At 36.4% G+C, this 20,785-nt stretch overlaps 1 protein-coding gene across 3 annotated transcripts in view; it reads left to right on the top strand.

The window, feature by feature from the left end:
* Nucleotides 1-20,785, top strand: part of LOC110473694 (adhesion G protein-coupled receptor A3) — a 257,125-nt gene that overhangs the window by 42,346 nt on the left and 193,994 nt on the right. For 2 of the 3 annotated variants that reach the window (XM_085582610.1, XM_021536446.4), the window contains exon 2: nucleotides 516-587. In XM_085582610.1, coding sequence (XP_085438736.1) covers nucleotides 516-587 — 72 coding nt within the window. Of the gene's footprint in view, nucleotides 1-515; nucleotides 9,630-20,785 lie in introns of all 3 variants that reach the window. The other variant, XM_085582611.1, reaches the window with a different exon arrangement.

Raw genomic sequence — 20,785 nt, 5'->3', positions numbered from 1 at the left:
GGAAAACATTTTTGGACTTGTCTGTTTTTGTTTGTCTCTCCTATAGCAAATGAAATACTTTGTATATGTGAGCTATCCATGGTATGATGGCTTGTACCTCCCTGCTACAGCAGCCACTGCAAAGTGATTTTATTGTCCTCTAATCTACTGGAACGGTTTTTAACATGTCTTTTGCTTTACCAGCCTTCTTGCAGACTAGGAAGTCCAGCAAGTACCTTAGTGACAATTTAGAATCTACTAGTAAAGTGTAGGCATTCAGCAGTGTTAGAATTTTCAAGCTGGAGTCAAAACTTGTTTCTTGACATATTTATTGCCAGTGCTTTTATTTAATAAAGAAGAAACCATGCACTTTGGGAAATGGTAATCCTTATTTACGGCTGTGATGGGAAAATGCAAATGAAGCAGTGAATTTTGTGATTAGTATTTTGCGGAGCAGTCACTTACTATAATTATATGTTTTAGATCAGTGGAATTATCATGTTCTATTAACCAGATTATTTCCTGACTTCTTGTAGGATTCTGAGTAACAACAAGATCTTGTGGTTGAAGAATGGCTCTTTCTTCGGGCTGAGATCCCTGGAGAGACTGTGAGTAACCGATCAGCCTTGCTCCACCTTCAACTAAGAGTCTTTGTACTTTAAATATAGAAACAAACACCAGATAAGGAAGTTGAGATGTTCTAAGCTGTATTGCACAGTAGAGTTTCTAGGCAATCATCAGGTTAAGAAACAGCATAAAAATGAGTGCATGGGGATGGACATGGAACATGCAGGAAAGCGCTGCCATCAATTTGGAACTAAAATAAACATCCAGTCAAAGCCTTGTGCTATGCTATGTACACTATCACAGCAAAGGCTGCTCTGTCTAATGGTAACACTAATATACCTGACATGTAGCTTAACTTGTTTAACTCGTTGGTCTCCAATACTTCTATTTTATATCTATAATAATTTTATCTTTTTTCTATATTTTAATTATAATATCAACAAATTGGACAGCATCTATCACAGGAGCAAACAATGACTTTGATAGAGCTGCATGGTCATTTATTTCTAGCCAATATTTTGAAGGGGGGAAGAGGAGCTCAGGAGCAGCTAATGAGTTAGGAAGAAAATATTTGGAAATGTCATTGGAAATAAATAAGTAGTAATAGCTACACTATAATAACACTACTTTCTGTATATATAGGTCAGTCATTTGAGAATAATTGTGAACAAGCCTAAAAGGCTATTTTTTATATCTTTAGGCAACTTCTGATACCAGCACATCTAAAATGAGTAATTATGTCATGCCTATCTTACAACATCTCCTCCAGCTTAAGCTAAATTATGTTTATACTGCTTTGTAGGAATAGCTGTATTTTGTAGAACACTTGGTATAAATTGTTGCTACATTAATGAATGTATTCTGTGTGGTGTGAATATTTCTGTATGCAAAGAAGTTATGTATTAAAATCAACCTTAACTAATATTTTTGCTATAGATGTGTGTTCATGGTTGTGGAATAAAGTAGGTAAGTATACCATACTGAGTTGTTTGAGTATCCTAAATGTGGTTTGAAAATAAACAATTTATTTCAAGGTCTACAGCAGTCCTTTTGGAAGATTGGGGTAAAGTGGCTGCCAGAACATTTATGCTGAGTAACATTACATTTTCTGTGCATACAGTTATAGTTGTATGGAATACTTCCATTAATGTTAAATATTAATGTATTAAATGATATGGAATATTAAGTAGTATGAAATGGAGAGTTAGGATTAATAGTGATATGACATTTGTAAAGAAGTCTACAAATATTTTAAACAAAACAATTTAGAACATAGAATAGAATTACATATTTATTGCAAGAAGGGAAATTAGTAAGTTAAATTCTCATGTAATGGAAGTGTAATTAATGTAGTGTTTAGAACTAAAATAAAACATTTCCTCTGAGTTTTTTCTTAAGGTTTAATTTATATTGGGGAATTATACTGAGCATGTAGTTTTAAGAATTTTATTAGTTAGCTAGTGAGAGAAATAGTTCAACCTGGAAAGACATTACAAACAAAACTAAGAACAGTGAGAAAGCAGAAAAACTGCCTTAGGTATGTTGCCTCAAGTACCATTACAGTCTAAACCAAGTACCATTACAATCTAAACCATTTCATTTTCTTGTACTGATTTTTCACAACAGTACAGATAAAATTAGTATCATGTCTTCTGTTTATAATTCTGTTTGGCTATGGTGTTAATACAAAATCCATGAGTGGTCTGTGAATTGAAGACTGGAATTGAAGTGATGACATTCTCATGATTCAGCCGCTCTGTTTCGGTTTCATTTGGGGCCACTTGGGCCCCATATGCTTCTTATCAATATCTGTGAAATCCCAGTTTCAGCTGTAGGGGCGAGAACAGCTGGAATAGTCTACTAGGAGGTGAGTGTGAATGAATTACAGCTGGATGAGTGCTCCTAGCTCTTGGACAAAGGTTTCCCCAGCTTTGCCTTTTGGACAGAACCTAATTCAGGTGCTCACAATGGAGAACTGTGGCAGCAATTGCTGTTGATATTCATGACTTATCAAAATGGACCAAGAACTTTCATTCCTTGCCTGAAAGGAAGTACTGTAGCAGGAAAATCCATCTTCCCTTAAAATAATCTTGATTAGGTGCTTAGGAACATGGATGTGCTGGATTTAAGAATTACTCACCTAATGTGGCTTTGCACTCCTTGTGGTCCTGCTCAGAAGAAAAAGTAATGTGATTGCCATAGAGGAAAGAATCATGTAAGTCAGTATTTTTTTTATGGTTACTGTGAGATCATGAGCTAGAAGAGTGTAAGCTTACATGGAAAATGAAATCATTCAATATCAAACTGGGAAAAATTAGGGAAGTAAAATTTCAGGTGGAATTGAATGACTTGTATATTCTGGCTCTGCCCTGTTCTGGAATGCTTAAGCCTTCTGTTTTTGGGTAAAGAATGGTTTGAAGCACTACTCCAATAAGTGACTGACAACTTTCCCCCTATTATTTTGTTTTTCAATGCATGTCACAACAGGAATTGGATTACAGAAGTGTCAGTCTTCTCAGGTTCTGGTGATTTCTCAAGAGCATGTTACACAAGTGAGGGCCCTCACTGAGCAGTTGTCTCAAAGTGGGACTCTCATTCTACCAAGCAAATCAAGAAAAGTTATTTACCCCTTAACTGTCCATTCTAAGAGAAAAACAAAATTGATTTCTCTAAAACTAAGGCTATTGTAGAATTCTAATATTATACATGGATTTTTTTTTTTTCAAAATGTTTTTCAGAAAATTGCATTTTTTTTTTTTCAACCATAACATAAGAATAAAAAGGTTAGCATTTCAGGTTTTTGTCAAACTATGTTGCTGCTATAGAAAACCTGATACTATGTTTGCAGAGGATAGAGCCAACAAACCAGGGGAAAATATGTTTGGGGAAACTGTTACTTCCTGTTTAATAATTTAAAGATAGTACTATATTTGATTATAATGGATTAATATTTAAAAATGGAATGTAATAATGTCTATTAAAAGAGTGATCAAAAGACATGCATGAAATACTAATATTTTTTATGAGGCATTTTGTAAAAATGCTTTGAAAAACACTGACTTGCAAAGGTGCACGTTCAGGATGTGTATGAGCAATGACTCATGAGTGATCTGTAGAGGTGGCAATCTCTCTCCACAGTTACAGTGTTCTGAAATTAAGAAATTGCCATGTGCTGATTGGGAAAGGTTGGCTCACAAATGTGACATGGCATCTGGATCATGATGTGTCCCCGTGCCACTGAGCTTACACTGTAGAGACAAGAGGCATTTAGAAGTGAAGATCATAACTTAAATACTGTGAGAGAACAAAAGTTTTCTGTAAACTTAGGTATTGTATGCCGTCCAGTTATATGGTCCTTGAGCTGGAATAAAATCAGAAGTGTAGGTAAGAATATAAATAAGCTTTTTTTGAAGCAAGAATGTTAAAGGAATTGTTTGTTAAGATATGGAGGGCTATGTGGAATTTAACCAGAAGAGATCCACAGGCCATAAATTCTTCAAATAGAGACTGCACACCTTGAACCCATTCCTGTGATACACCCTGTGGAGATGGCTGGCTTCACATTCAGGAGGCTGAGAATTCAGTTTGGATCTGAAGCTCAGGGCAAAGACTTGACAGCTTGTAATGATTTCAGTTTCAGTGCCTTTCCTGTCTGCAGTCAGTGTTCTGCCTTCCCAGAACAGCAGGAGTTGTAACAGAGATTTAAATGAATTTTTCCTATGCTCTGGGTGGGTACCATAAAAGAAAAGCAAATTGGGCTTTCCAAGCCACAAAAGTGTGAGGTAGCCCTTTCAAGTAATCTGAAAACTCTTATTTAGTGAAATATTTGGAAGGATCTGAACAACTGAATTATCTGTGTAATTTGGTGGTATAATTATTGCATAAATTGAAACAATAGGTTACATTGAAAAGTCTGTGACAGTTTTCTTCTTTAAGAATTATTTTTACTTATTTATTTTTATTTTTTGGCATGGAGTTAAACCCAAAGAATCATAGGCTAGTGCAGGTTACCAAGCTACTTGCACATGCCTTGTCATGGCAGTATGTGGTATGGATGGTGCTGTGCATTGCCACCCCCCTCAGTGTGCAGCAGTGAGGTATTTGTGCCAGCTGTGGCAAGGCTTCTTGTGTCTGAGGGTATTTGGCCAGCCATAGTCCATGGGATGCTTCTGGGGACACTGGGCCAGGTGCTCCAGCTGTGCTGGACCTAAAGCCAAGATCCAGAGTAGGAAAATAAATCTTTTGCCCTCATCCTGGTGCCAGCTGGCACAAAACAATATGTCCTTCAGCTGCTACCCACACTGCTAATTTTCTTGCTCTGCACAGCAGCCACTGCACCCCAGGTGCCCGGAGAGCCTGGCCTGAGCCCTGTCCCCACGTTCCCCCTCCCTGGGGCAGCCTGGTGTGGCTTCCCTGCCGTGGGCTCCTGGTCCTGTGGGATTGATTGATTGTGTGCTTGGGATTTTCAGAAGTGGGTGTAAGAGATTGCTGTCTCTCTCTTTCATAACCAAATACACTTTTTCTTTAGTTTTATAGGAGGATTATACCTCGGAGACTGTTGCTCCTTTGTCCCAGTGACTGAACCTCTAATGGGTTCAGAAGCTATTGGGAGGGACCCAGCAAATAAAAATAAAGAAACATACACAAACAGACCATGGTTGCATAAGCAGTTTCCTTGGGAAATCAGGATGAAAGATCACTAAGCAAGATTACACATATTTTTCCCAGTTGAGCCAGAAGAAAAGCATGCCAGGCACTAATAAGCAGCAGTGACTGTTTTACAGAAAGTTGCTTTGTTACATTTTCTAGACAAAGAAAAATAGTATCCCTAAGAATTTAGCAATGAGTTTATTTTTTGGTTTGATTTTATTTTTTTAGCACTATACATGAGTCTTACTCTACCAGGCCTCACTTAGATTGTGTGTAGCTTTATTAAGTGCTGCTCTACAGTCAAGTTCCAATCACATGTCAGTGCTGCACAGCCACATGTTGTCCTCAGTTATTATTGGGAAGATTGCCTAAAAGTTACTTCAGTAGATTTCCGTGGGACATTCTGCAACTATATGTTGTGGTGTGCAATAGAAGTAGTAACACAATAAGTTGAGGGGTGAAAAGGGATAAAAAATACACTGTTAAGCAGCTGTTACAAAAATATGATATTTAGAATTTCTTTAGCAAAATTCAAGTGGTGGAAGTGTAAAACACAAAGGTTTGGCATTTTTAACATGTAATTTACATTTTCTGAATTACTGTCCTCTTCATTTTTTTGCCCTGCCCATACATTTGAAATGTGCATGTGCACACACACACAAAGAAACAGATGTTCTTCCTAGGTACTGTGAAGGATTGGAAATATGCTAAAAGAAACTGTTCACAATTTTATTGTCAACACATTGCGTATGACATCTTTAAAGTTAGAAACTTCATAGCTTAAATTTAGAATATGTATTCTTTTTTGGGTTGTTGTAAAAATAGGAAAATACTGGTTATTATGAACTCACAATATTTCAGACTGACAGCCAGGATCCAGCTGTGCAACATTTTCGGCTTTTTCTTTTTTTTTCCCTTGAAGATCTTGCAGATGAAGAGTGTGCCCCTAACTTTGTGCAAGCACTTCTAGCAGAAAATAAATTGATAAGCTTGGAGGCCTCAAATGCCACTGAGCTGAGTGTTTAGAGAAATGCTGTGATGGTACTCAAGGAAAGGGCAATCTAAAAATCTATTTCTTAGGGCTGTTTGTTGTGTAAATAGTCATAGTATGAATAAAACTATTCCATTTTATCTAGTTTTTGTATTTGGAGAAATTCTGAGAAAGAAAACTCTCAAGCATCTGAAGCTGTCTTGCAACTTTTTCTCGCATTTGAAATCCTGCATGGATTTAGTAAATTCTCTGGATCCAGTTGATAATGATAGCAAACAAGTTATTTCTTTATTCTCAAAGAACAAAGTACAGGTCCTGTAACCATTATTTTTCCTGTTTAGTAATATGTATAGGACACCTGAGGAATTCCAAGCAGTTTTACATGTAAAAATTTCTACTGTGTTGCCTTCTAGTTGCTTACAAAAGCTCATTATGCTGCATTACTGTTTGAAGTGATTGATCATATTTTACTAGATGCAGAAGGATGGGAATAGTCAAGGGGAAGGATTTTTCTTCAGGAGCAAGGATTTTTCTCCAGTGCTTTGTGCCTGTACTCTAAAATATATTGAAGACAATTCATGTTCCTCTTGGCAGTCATTGAACTTTGAGTTACCCTTTTGGTTTCAGTGTCAGATGAAGGGTTTGTCTTTTTAATTATGATGATGCCAGTGTTTGCATGAGGCAGGAGAATTCCCTTTGTCAGTCCTAAACACAGCTAATGTAGCTGGCAGGTTGATACTAATTGATAGATATGTTTGCCTGCAGTATGCTCTGTACAAAGGCACTTGTAAATACTGAGCTTAAAAAGCAAAGTTCTGAAAATTTGTGCATTACTGAAGTGAAGGTACCTGTGCATTCAGAGACGTGTGTACTGCAGATAATTGGTTTGGAGGGTTGGAGATACTCGGGAGATAAAGAGCTTTACAAATACTGAAGAGAAAGCAAACCCAGTGAATGTAGGCAGTGGACAGATCAGAAAGAGGAAAAAAAGTAGTTATGCATATAATAATCATTTATCACCTAAAATTAGAATAGCTTCTTGTGAAATGAATGGTTTTTAAGGCTCATCCTGGAGCATGGAGAAAAGCAATTTCTACCAAGAAAATGAGTGTTAAGCTAGTCAATTGGACTGTATTCTTCAGAGATTAATACACACACCTCCTTAGCCATCTCATTTTTTCATTGGTAGTAAATGTCATGGTCAGCTGCTGTAAGATTTTTTAAAAATTATTTTTATGGGTTTTTTTTAACATATCCCTGGGTTAGAATGAGATTCCTTACCCATCCTGAGACTCCTTCTGTCTTTCCTTGCACCAGTCTGTCTTTGTTGTGGCTGCAGGCCAGGGATTTTGCCTCTCTTTGGTGCTTGGTTCTCTGCCATTGTGATAATTTTGGTCATGTTACTTAATAATGCCAATGTCAGATATATTCTGGTGCAGACAGAAGTTAGAGATGTTCACTTAAATTAATGTGCTCTTTAAATATCTGACTTCATGTACCTGTCAATGAAGATTGTAATGTATTACTGAATTATTGAAAAATAATTAAATCATGTCAAAAAAGAGTATTTTTTCCATAAAATCAATTCATTTCTACTAAATACATTTTCTGTAAAATAATTTCAATATTTTAAAATATTAATGGCATGGATTGGTGAGATTGGTATGAGCCTCATCTGAGACTGAAAGGAGATATAAAAATGATCCTCATAGCACCAGAGTACTTTCAGTTCCTCTGTGTCAGGTTTTTTTTTAAGCATCAAACAACAGTTCCTCATTAGCATTTACAATATTTGAATTATATCTTGTAAATCATTCAAAACCACAAATTTAATAACTGCAAATGAAATTTAATGTTACAATGAGAAGTCTCCCTTGTCACTTAATTAGCGAGAATTATCTAATTATTTCTGACTGTTTAAGTTGAACAAAGTTTTTACCCCACCATATTTATTTGTTGACAGATTTCATTTGTCATTATCTGATGACAAAGATAAGGTGTTTTATCTTAGGCATTGAATCAATTAAAAATACAGCTTTTTGGCTTCTCTGTCTTTTACCTGAAAACAATTCTTCTTAATCATAAAGGGCTTTGTATAAGTAGGGAATTTTATGCTGTAGGAAACTGTATAATTTTATACTGTGCAAATGCATAATGGTTAGATAATACAATCTTTATATGTTGATGTTAAACAAGAGAGTCTTTTCAAAGAAGAAAATCTTTCAAAGAAGCTTTTATTTGAGAGAAATTATTGGAAGTCAAGGACTGTCTTATTTTAGAGTTTTTTAAAAATTTTCTTTCCATTTTTGTCTCGTCACTTGATCTTTGTCTACCTCTCTGTTTTTTATCTGTATTGCTTATTTAATATCTCCAAATCTACTAATACTGGGACATCTCAGCTTATCAGGAAAGAGAAAGCAAGAAAAAGTACATTGATGTTTGTGTAATGTCAATTATTTTACATTTCTGCCTTATGTGAACTCATTTGTGTACGTTCCTGCCCTGAGTGGGAAGAAACCGTAATGGGCACCAGTGCACAAGTGCAGATAGAGGACACTGAGGCTTGTTGAAAATACCTGCCTACAAGCAGGTAAAAACAGCAGGAAGCAACAGCAGACCTAAGAAACCTTGGAAAATATCATGGATCTGAATTTGGAAAAGTCACTGTTGTTGAAGGAGTTGGTGAAGGACTACAGGGTGAATTGCTTTTCAAAGTAAGTATAATTTTGCTGCAGGCAGTGTTTTAATGAATTGCACAGGAGGAGGGTATCCAATTTGCTATCCTTGCATAGAAATTTTGAGAAACCAGAGGAAGAGAAACAGAGGCAGGATCAATGTCACAAGTCAAACTGGGCGAAGTTACTCATTTAGTGGTGCAAAAGCTGAGTATTTTTTAACACTGGCCTCCCTAAAAACAAGTTAAAAAAACCCACCAACAAAAAAAACCCCACAACCCAAAAAATCTCTCTAAATGCCAGAATTCATTATGTTCTAGTGTGCAGTATCAAAAAGATGTTTTAGAATTCTATCAGGAATTGTAATACTTTTGCTGTTCTTAATATGGCTGTCAGAAACAGAGGAGATAGAAATTAAAAGTAAAATTACATTACCATCTTTATAACAGGTTGTACGTACTGTAAGTCTTACAACCATGAAGTATCTATCAAAGCACTTGTAATGCAGTGTGACAGAAAGTAATGCATTTTTTTCCTCTGTTCATTTGTTATTTACCAGTACAAATTCACAATGCAGACTATAAGACATCACATACATTATATTTTACAGGATGAGACAACAGGAAAATATCTGCATGTCTACTGCTGTAGAGGTGCTACCCTGCAATGTGCAAAAAAAAAAAAGCAGTAATTCTAGAAAAGGAGGATGTTTCCTTTGGGATGTTAAAGTTCTGTTTAAAAAGAAAGTAATTAACACCTAAAAACAGGTTAGTAAATCAATCCCATTGTTCCTGGTGCAAGGCTCCAGAACCAAGTGTGATTTTCATCTTTTCTTTATACCTTAAGCCTGTTTTTTGTTTGCCTCCTGAGATGCCACATTCATTTGTCTGGTTGCTTGTTTCCCCCTGGAAGCAGCATGGGCTGCCAGGCCGTGTCTTTGCTCTTAATTTGTGGTTTGTAGCGAGGTCTGCGAGCTGCTCTTTGTGTCATTCTGATTGCACTGCTGAGTTACCTTCCCCTGCTTCTGACGTGGAACTCTGGCTTCAGCTTGGGCACAGAATTGCCAGCTGCTGGCGTGGACGTGGTGTAGCACCAGTATTTAAGATGTCAGTGGTTTGCCAGGCTGCATGGATGGACTTTTGAGTATAACTATTTGCAAAACAGATTTCTGTTGGAAATGTGAGCATGGCAAAATAAAAATGTTCAGCAGGGGACACAGCAGTTCCACAGGACCATTTTTATCATAGATACCAGTGTTTCATTTAAACGGCTTTATAGTCACAAAATACAGAAAAGCTGAACTATACCACTTAGGAACGATGCAAGCTGTGTTTCTATAAAGAAATGCAGACTGGTTAAAACAGTAGGAAAAACAGAAATGTGGTTTTAAGGCAGTTTGTGTGAAGTCAGAGAAGCATTATCGAAGCCAAGTTGATAAAAATTAGTGTTAGTTCATCAATAACTGAGCTACTCTTATGAAGTGAACTGTAAGGTGAATTGATAGCTGAAGCCTTTTATTCAGTATGTGGTTTTGATTCTTCAGCTGTAAGATATTGATGGAATAACCCTCTCAAACTCCAGAAAATACTCTATATTAGCTGTAATCAGATGCAATGTGGTCTTTAATATAATTACTGTCAAAAAGACCAAGAAGTTGCCTCACTTGTAGTATCCATACACGTGAGATGTGAGAGATCTCAAGTTCTGACTAGGGACATCTCAACATCATGGTGATGTTGGGTAAAAGTGAGTATCCAAAGAGAAACTCCAAACTCAATCGCTCCCTCCCAGAGAATTTTCTGGGCCTTACTGATAACTTTTCTTTTTGTGTCTCCACCTCTGATTTGATATCAATTGACATACATTTCTCAATTGCTCACTTATAAGGACAAAACCCCCTGTGTATATAAGTCATTGTCTGCCAAAAAGTGCATGTCTGTAGACTGGGCTGGGAGATCTCTGATGAAAACATGCTATTTCTCATTCATATCATGCTAGTCTGTAAATGCTCCAAGGGTACCAATGACCCTGGGAGCTTGCTGCCCTCCAAACTTCTGGGGATGCCTGCAGAAAGCAAAGCTTGTTCTCTTGAGGCTTGTGCTTCGCCAATAATCTCTGAGAAGGAAAAAAAAAAAAGTAGAATTGAAAAGGAATGGAAAGAAGTGCTATGTTTTATGCCAGTTTCGCTTAAAAAAAAAAAAATCCCCAAAATGAGTTGTCTGAAGTAGTTAGGAAAGCTGATGTAATATAACAGCTGTGGGCAGTTTTTCTCCCCACTTCTTAATATAGACAGAATTGATTAGTTGGGTGTAGTATAGTGCTGCGTGTGTCAAGTAGGTACAAAATGGTTGTTCTCACGAGAAAATTGCATGCAGACTTAGCACATGATAAGCTGTCTTGTGTTAACACAAATTGCCTCGTTCTTGAAATGGAAAGTGACTGGGAGAGCTATAGAGGATGTTTGTGTAGTCTGAGCTATGCACATATTCTGTGAAAAAAAAAAAGAATTACAAAATTCCACTATGTGCTGCTTTAGAAAGTGTTTTGCTGAGGAGAATACAGAGAGAAACATTGTGCTGAAATAAAATGAATATTTTTGTTTGCTTGTTAACTTGAAAAAAAATGAAATAAAATTGCTATATGCAATGGTAATGAGATTCATCTGATAAAAATAAGTGGTTTAAGTTAAAAATAAGCCACTTGAGTTAGCATAATGCAAGAAACTTATTGAAGCAGAAGTAAAATGTTTTTGTCATGCCTTTATAAACCAGGAAACTGCCAAGGGGGCAACTTGAATCTCTTAAAGTGAATTAATCTCTGTCTATGAAAAAATATGAAAGATGTTAAATCAGGAAAAATGTTAGCTGTAGGTGATTGTGAAAGCCAAATTTATTAAAAAGCTTGCCCTCAGTCATAATTGTAACACTTCTGCCATGATGCTGTAATTAATGGCCAATGAAAGAAAGTTTTACACCTAATGTATGTACTCAGACATGATACATTTATTACTTTCACCAAGTGTGTTTTACCATTTTTTTACATTCAGTATTCCCATTTGTTTGTTCATGCAAAGTAAGTTAACACTTTTTTAAAGACCTTAAAGACATGCCTTTCAGTTGAAAGGGAGTTTAAAATACATTGTGTTCAGAACAAAACAGTGTTTTATGTACTATGTCAGCAGCTAAATTGAGAATTTAATGGTTCTTTCCCCTTTGTGCCATGAATTGATTTTAGTTATCTCTGAGAAGTGCAAGTGCTTCACCAGGGACAATTCTCCTATTTGAGTGAAGTTTAAATACTGTATTAAGCTTTCCTACTGTACAGAGTTACATGAACTTACAAAAATATTTAGGAATGTAAGACCAGAATGGGTTGCAGCCAGCCTGAACTTCCAGGGATATAAAGAAAATTTGTTCTGCTTTCCCTCTCATCATATACCACATAAACGAGCCAGTCCATTAACAGATTTCCAGCTCTCCATTAAGAACATTGAAACTTCAGTTCAACATAATGGCTCTAAAATGTCACAGAGGAAGAAATTGTAATGTGCCATAGGTTGGGTTTTTAAATTTTCTTTTGCATGTCTTTGCCACTGTAACCAATAAATCCTCATCAGCCAGAGCACATTACCAGTGTAAACTATCCAATACACCCTCATTTAGCCTTTTTTAGCAAAAAAAAAAAAAAAACAAGATGGGCAGGGCAAACTTCTGAAGCCATGCTCTGCATCAAACAGTAAATAAATAAATAAATAAATGTTGCTGGTCCTGGAAGATGCCTGGGGAGGATTAAGATCTGGATATGCAAAAGTTCATATCACAAGCTGCAGTTTCTAACTCTAGTAAGCCATATTCATGCATAAACAATATCAAACTGAACAAATATTTTAAGGCTGCTCCAAATATTTATTTCTACTTTTTCTTATCTATGATCTAAAAGTACTCATAGCCTATTTTTATCCATATTATTTTATAGTGTTTTTATCCTTTAATTTATACTAATCCTGTTCTCTTTGTAGGGTTCACCATTTATAAACAGTGATATAATACTCACTTTCCTCATCTAAGCAAGCCAAAAATATGATAATCTCTTAGTGACATCATGAAGACATGAATTGTGCATGTCTTTAAAAAAAGTTATGGGCACAATGCCTGAAGTATCTAAAAGTAAGATTATTATCTGCAAAGATTTATTTTATACATAATGGCAATGTACTCTATAGTCTAAAGAATTGATTTTAATCCAATTAATTGAATTCTCAGATAAGTAAAATTTAAGCTTAGTTTAGCATTCAGAAGTGATGTTCATGTTCTAAAACTGATACAGTTGAATATAGAAAAGACTCCTCTGCACCCCTTTACACACAGTAAATAAATATCCTTGGGAAATTCACTGTAACTTTAGGGCTTAGGAGGTCTGTACAAAGCTGCTTTTTCTGCTCTTGCATAACAAGCCAGTGCTGACCAAATGGTTACCTAAAGAAGGCCAGTGAAAATTTAAGGCTTTCTGCTGAGGACATTGAATCGATTCCTACTTTCCATCCTATTTTTATTTTTGTTGTCCTTATTTTCAGGTTCAGTGCTGGATGGGTGAGGGTGTTCCTTTTCTTTTTGCCCTCTCAAGAACTGAGAATTCAGCAAATTGAACTTTTTTTTTTTTTTTTCCTAAGCTCAGTCATCTGCACAGAGGGCAAAATACAGACTTTTTTTTACAGGTCTTCTCTCTTGATTTCCTTGCATTCAGGTGTTTGAGTATCAGTCTGTGATGATTACTTTGTAGTTTATTTGTGTAAGTCAAATTAAATGTCTTTCACTTGGAACAGAGATGAGACATTTCACTCATTTTTCCCTATTGACTATGTTATTGCACAACAGCTGCTCCCTGGTTTCATAGAGCTACCTATCTACTCATGTATTCAGACTATTACTGTAAGATGAGAAAATTCATCTTAGCTAATAGCTCTGACATAACTTCTCCTTCATTCATTAATTTCCTACCTTTCTACTTGCCTTGCTCAAATCTTTGATGAGCAGTGGCAATGAAAGGAAAAACATGGAACAAAACTAGAAAAATGGTCTTATAAAACAGTAAGTATTAGCAGAGAGGTGGAGGATCAAGTATTTGTAAGGGGTCACCAGTAGCATGTTGGATGGAAGTGGTCTTTATGCAGAACTTCTATTGTTCAGCCTTACATAATGAAATTTCTAGTCTTCCTACCTCTGTGTTGAGTTGCTGTGCTAATGGGTGCATGGCCTAAACTCTTGTTTTCTCATTTTAGGTCTCTTCCCTTTGAAAAGTCCCAAAAGTTCTCTATTTTTGCATGAATTGCATCATAAAAAATATATATATTTCTGTCCTTTGTTGCTATATGTGTGTTCTTTCATCATTCTGCCTGCTTATTCTTATTGTGTTGCCTGTGTTGTACCACAACACCGGCACTTTGTTTTTTATGTTTAGCATTCTATACCTGAATACTTATTTAAACAGCTCCAGAAGTTTGCATGAAGTCCTATGTTCTTATGTACCGTTGGTCTAGTTCCCCCACAAATCTGTAAAACTTTTTCATATGATAATTCCCCAATAAAAGAACTAGGGTTTACTGCTCACACAGGTGAGCTAAGCCAAGTTTAATTTCTTCAGCCCACCCAGTGGCTCTCGGTAGCACTTGTGGCTCTTCTGTGTCCCTGTTGTTCTAGAGGTGTTCGACTCTTTTCACAGGAGCAGCCAATGCCTCTTGAGAAAACCCAGCACGCCACTGAGCAGCTATTTCATTAGCAGGCATTTTAGGGAAAAAGTAGGTGCAGGCTGGGAAATGAAACTCTGCCTGATGCCTACAAAGAACGTGGAGCTGTAATTTATGACGGCTGAGAGCCGGACACACGGAGCTGAGCAAACGCCGGCAGCGAGCGTGAGCTCTTTGGGGCTCTGGCCAGCTTCCACAAAAGCTGCTACAGGTATGTCATTGTTGCTGCTCTTCTACAGCTCACATAACTTGGGCTGTGCCAGGCTTTCTTTTGCTAAATGAACCTGGGGAATTTGTTTCTTTAAATACATGGTGTGTCATAGTGAGGTTGAGGTTCATGTGGCTAAAACCCTAGCATTTTTAATGAACTGTAGAGCATTAGCTCTGTGATTTCTATTTATTTATTTAAATGCTTGCATGTTGTAGAGTTCTTGCATATGTTGCTGTAGTGTGCTATTTAAGCCACTGATGATAAACGATGAAGTCCCATTGATTGCCCTGTATTCTTGGTATGTTAGCTTCATCTAAAAGCAGATGTGGATAGTGTTTTCATTAAGTGGGTTTAAAGAAAACTTTCTATTTACAAAATTGCTGGGAAGGATAAACAACATTTACACTATTTTGTGATCCTCAGTCAGATTTCCATGAAATGCACATTTTCTGAAACCAAAGCTTTTCTAATGACCTATTAAGTAATTGTGTAGTTCAACATTCAAAAGATGATATATGAAAAACCAACCCTAATGAAGTGTGGTGAGCCAGCAAAAAGCAGACAGGATCATGCACAGTATTGCAGAATGACTGAATGAACCTTTTATACTAGTTACAGATTTTACTGTCAAATTTTAGTACTGGGCTAATGTTAGAAAAGTAAACTGTGAGAGCAGCTGCTGCTCACTTTCCTACTTCAATCAGGCTGAAGTGGAACTAGAAATAGTATTTCTCTTGTTTCAATATTGAGATAGTAGTAGATTTCTAACTTCGAGCTACACAAGTGCACTGTTTATATCAGCTGCTATGATAAATTCACATAAGTATGAACTGGTAGATCAGAATAATATTGGCAGTTTAGCAGTGTTGGTTCTATGTGCAATTGCCTTTCATTTCCCATTGAATTTTCAGGCTCCTGTGTGAGACAGAGTATGGATTCAAAGAAATTAAAAGAGAGAGCGCATGTGCAAGTATGTATAATATCAGTGCCAATATGCCAGCAGTGAGCCTGAAGGAAAGCAGCCTCTCTGCTCCACCACTCACCCAGAAAGTCAGCAGAGCAGTCAATCAGCCAATTACTCAGCACGCTATCTACATCCTCCAGTGCTAAATGGCAAAGCAATTTGGTTTTGTTCTTTACTGACCTTTCTATTTTGCATGTCAGCTATTTTGTGCATTTTTTGTATGTTACATTTGGGTTTGCATAAGCTTTATTTTCTGGCTTATTTGCTTCTATCTCCCTAAACATATATTAATTTCATTTTATTGTACTGGTGAAAACAAAGAATTTCTAGATGTTAGTACTGTTATACTCAAATGTACCCATTTAGTTTTATCCTACCTAACCTGAAAGAAGACTTTGTGCAATGAAATTGCATGTGACTGCCTTGCTTCTTGCTTTTCCATCCTAACCACATCACAGAAAGGACTTCAGGGAACAGTGTAAGAAAGGACTGATAGAGGCAGAATATGAGGCACTGCTGCAGGTCTTTATCCTCTGGTGCCTCTTTGCTCTCTTTACTCTGAGATGGAGGCAATGGAAGTGATTTGAGCTTTCCATGCCTTGCACAGGAAGGTTACAGTTCTGCTAAGGAAAATATCCCTATACATTCACCTCCCCCTGATGACGTGGGTTGCTTGTTTCCAGGTTGTTTGAAGGTAACCTTTTTTTTAGTGATTGTCATCATGAAATTGATTAACTGTTTCCACACCCAAAGAATTATATTTTTTTTTAATCCTCAAGAAACTTCTCTGGAGTCCAGTCTATTCTTGATGTGACGTGATTTTCATCAGCAACAAGTACATCAGGAATCATTTGATCTGCATGATTTTTGCTTGGAATAATGCTCATCAGTTCAGTTTCTACACACCTTCCATACTTCTGGTTTACTTTTCTTTTTTTCTTTTTCTTTTTAGATAATTTGAACCATTATAAATCTGAGTACCCATTCTTGATTTTCTTGGTTGAAAGATGAGTACAGGTTGTAAATTTTTTTTGAGGAAAAAAGATTCAATTTGCTGCACCACAGAACTCTTTCTAAATATGATTTATGCCCTATTTTTATGGCTGTTTGATAGACTTGTATATTGTATTTTCCTAGAATGGAATAAATATTGTCATTAAAATAGTAGTATTGCCACTTAAGGCAAATGTAGCATCATAAAGATTATTTGTACAAAATTTTTCTTTAAAATCTTCTAAAATGGGGACTTATTTCTCTAATGAAACTCTTAAAAGGTTGAAAGTTTAATTCTGTGGTTTTTTTTTTTTTCTCTTGCAATAAGCAGAAGTCTCTTCTTAGAGCTTAGTACAGATTTATTCTAATTCTGTGTTTTTAATCTCTGGTGTGAATAGTTTCATCAGATCTTTTGGTTATTGCGTGATTCATTTTAGGTTAAGCCAGGGGTTAACTTCTTACAGAGTTTTGTTAAAAAGCAGATGGGTTCTTTCTGAGGACAAATGTGCCTTGGCCAAGATTTAAAGAAATCATGCAAAATTGGGATTTGCATCCATTCCCCTCTCCTCCCTGAACACTTACGTTAAGATTTGAAATATTCAGACTTGAAATCTGGCAGAAATTTATCCCTGTTTCAGATGGGGTCTTGCACACTTCAGTAATCTCTTTCCATTTGGCTGAGATGTAAGTTTTTAAACAAAGTGCACTTGGTACATTATTTGTGTGTATCTCATATATAAACTGTGAAAATTCCCAGTAAAAGTCTTTATTGCAGTATCTTGCTGGATTCATGTGGGTAAAGAAAGTGAGAGAAAGGAGTTCAAAGATATTTACAGGGGCTCAGGACCACAATTAATGTAGGTTCAAGTGAATGAAATAATGGATGGAAGAATTTTAACTGCGTTCATTGAGGACTGAGTATGAGATTTCTGATTACCAGGTCTGTGTTCATGATGATGGAGTTACAATCTCAGTGGCTTAGTATACCTAAAAGTGAGTACCTAAAAGCTGTACAGTGAACTAAATACAAAACAAAAAAAAAAAAGTTTCACCTGAAATGCTAATATCTTAGTGTCACTTAAAAAAAGGCTAATTTTGCAAAAGTAGGAAAACCTTGAATTGTAAAGCATTATTCTTAATATTTATAAAATAAGTACAAAAAGGTACAGAACAGAAAAATAAAATAATGTTGTATGTCAGCTTTTGATCTTGTGGAATGACAAAAATTTCTGTTTCAGTCCTGAATGACCTATTAGAGCAATACAAGCATTAATTGCTAAAACAATTATTTTACTACAAACAAGTCAGATTAGGTGATCTTAGCAAAATGAATTGAAAAATTCTATGCATTAACTGAGGAAAAAAAAAAGATAATTGGACTATATATGCCTTTTCATATTGATTATACTTGTTAAAAGACTGTTAAGAAATAATCTTTTACCATGGGTTACCATGGCTGTAGGCTATAGAGTGCCACTGTTAAGAATCCAGACATTTTCCTTATGGTGCTGTATCAAATACCTGATACTGATGAATATCAAATATCCTTCCTTCTGTTTCTCAGAAATTCAGATGTCATAACAGGCATTGCTTTTACTGTTTCCAGAATGCTTCCGTATAGCTGTCAACTTGATGGTCTTTGCACATTCTAGATGTGGGCATGAGCATGTCAATAAATTTTGTGTAATCCTGTGGAATACTTAATAATAGAATGGAATATGAAGCAAAGTAAGCTTATACTGAGTCAGAGTTTGAGGTGTATTATTGAACAAAATTAAATTGGTCTGATTTGCATTTTGCCTGTCTTCCCTATTGCTTCTAAGTTGCATGCTTTTGAGACTGATATTTATTGTGTATGGTCAATCTCAATGTAGCTGTAAGATACTGTGAGTGTGAAAATTTGTAGGCAGATTCATAGTACACATAATTAATCTCTAACTAAGCCTGACATGGCACAGATAGGGTCATTTGGTAAAAAAAAAGTTCTATCTTCCTGAGGCCAATAGTGAGGTAATTATCTAAGGATATAGAGAACTTTCTTTACAGTTCTGAGGAATGAAATTCAAACAGAGAACACTAAATAAGTTACTAATAAGGGGACACTAGCTTTGGATTTATTATAATAAACTTGACAGAGTTAGAAATGAATGTATAGGAAGAATGCCTAGTTTATCAGTGTTTGCAGAGCAATACCTTTTGAGCTTCTCAGCTGAAGTGCCACAGCACTGAGCCAAGCAGCACATTAACCAGTGTGAGGGAACTGTGCATGCTCAGCTGAACTGCAGAAGAAGGTGCTCTTTGTAGATGATAATAACACAGCCCTCTGGCTAAGGTCCCTGCTTCTGAAATAGATAGTTGGAAATGGTAAAAAAGATGAATGTAGGAGAAGGAAAAATGGAGTATGAAATTAAGTAAAAATACATGTGGAGAAAGCAGAGTTGGAAAATTTCTTTTGGCACCGCAATGGACATGAGTTGGGAAGTGCAAATACATCAGCTGTGCAGAGTTGTACAGATGTGACCAAGTGCTGGGATGCTGATGCTCACACAGGGAGGGTGGAGAGTACCAAGGAGGTGCTGAAAAAGGAGGAAAATCCATTGTTCTGACCTGCTCAAACCATCAGGCATGTGGTGTTTTTTGGCAGGACTGGCTAGGTCTGGCTGAGGACACTGGTGGGCACCTGCGTTTAGGTGTATATTTTGTGTTCCTTATCCCTGGAATGGCTGGTGGATCCTACAGAGGGAGTTATGTACCGCTCACAGTGAGGAGGAAGAAGGAATAATTCACATTGCTTAAAAATAACATGCTTCAGGTACACATTGCAGGGCACTGTAGGAGGAACTGGCAAGAGTGAATGGTCTGTGTTGTATTGGAAAAAATTATTTAGTAGTGTCTTAGGGGCAAAAAATCAAGCTAAAAATTGTAACTCTTCTGCTGGACAAAGCTGACACAATTTCCTGCTTCATTGCAAAACATTTCTTTTGCACAACTATGCCAGAGTTGTCTTGCATACTAATACATGTAGCTCAGTCCTCCCTCAGTGTGATACCAGCTTGGGTAGTTTGCTGAGGGTTTGCTGATGGCTGCCTGTCTTCTGTATAAAATCTGTGATTTTTGCCAAGCAAAGGGAGAAATATAGAAACCCCTGGAAAGTCAAGTGGGTTGTTCTGACCACAGAAGAAAATGAAAAGAACAGCAAAAAGCTCTTCACCTTTCCAGTGAAAATAAAATAATAGAATGGGAGATGCCAGCATCACCAGTTTCTGAGACATCCCCATTATGCCTGCTTTGAAAGAGATGTCTCCACCTTTGAAATATAACAGCCTCTAGCAAAAATGGAGTATAACCTGCACCAGAAAAACTGATCATAAAGGAAAAAAAATCAATTAATTCTTAAACAGTGAGTAGATCCTGATGAAATTGTGAGATCCTGGACTGACCTACAGAAGTCCAAAGATGAGTCTTCCATGTTCAAGACTTCAGCTTAATACAGAGAGGGCTCTTCTTTCCCTTCTCTAATTATTTTCTCAATCTTTTTGCGGCCTTCTTTGCAGCTAAGGAGCCATTCAAGGTGCTCCTCATTGAAATCTTGTTGATTATTAAAAAGGGACATGATTTCATCCCTTTATGGGGCAAGAAAATGCAGAAATTCAGAAGTAGGACCAGGGCAGTGGTTGTGAATATGAATTACAACAGAAATATTGATTTGGTTTTCATTTGTTCAGACCTTTCTTAGAATGACAGCCTTTTGCAGCAACTGTGCTTTGTTGTTTAAAAAGGAGGTTTCTATCTCCCTTGAAAAGAAAGTCAGTAAAAAAAAAATAAAGTATCTTCCTTTTTTTTTTTGTCTGCTTTTTTTTCTTCTTTTTTTTTTCTTTTGTTTCCTTTTTAAGAGTTCTGCCTATTGAACTGTGCCACATGTGCATTAAAACTATAAAGTTCTTATGAATCTTTAATAAGTTAATGGTCATGTGCGTACAAAGTAGATTATTTTAACAGAGGCACCTCAGTC

The sequence above is a fragment of the Lonchura striata genome, chromosome 6 (genome assembly GCF_050655825.1).
Source record: "Lonchura striata isolate lonStrDom1 chromosome 6, ASM5065582v1, whole genome shotgun sequence".
NCBI lineage: Eukaryota > Metazoa > Chordata > Aves > Passeriformes > Estrildidae > Lonchura > Lonchura striata.
The sequence above is the reverse complement of the archived record's forward strand: the minus strand, read 5'-3'. Positions and strand labels throughout refer to the sequence as shown.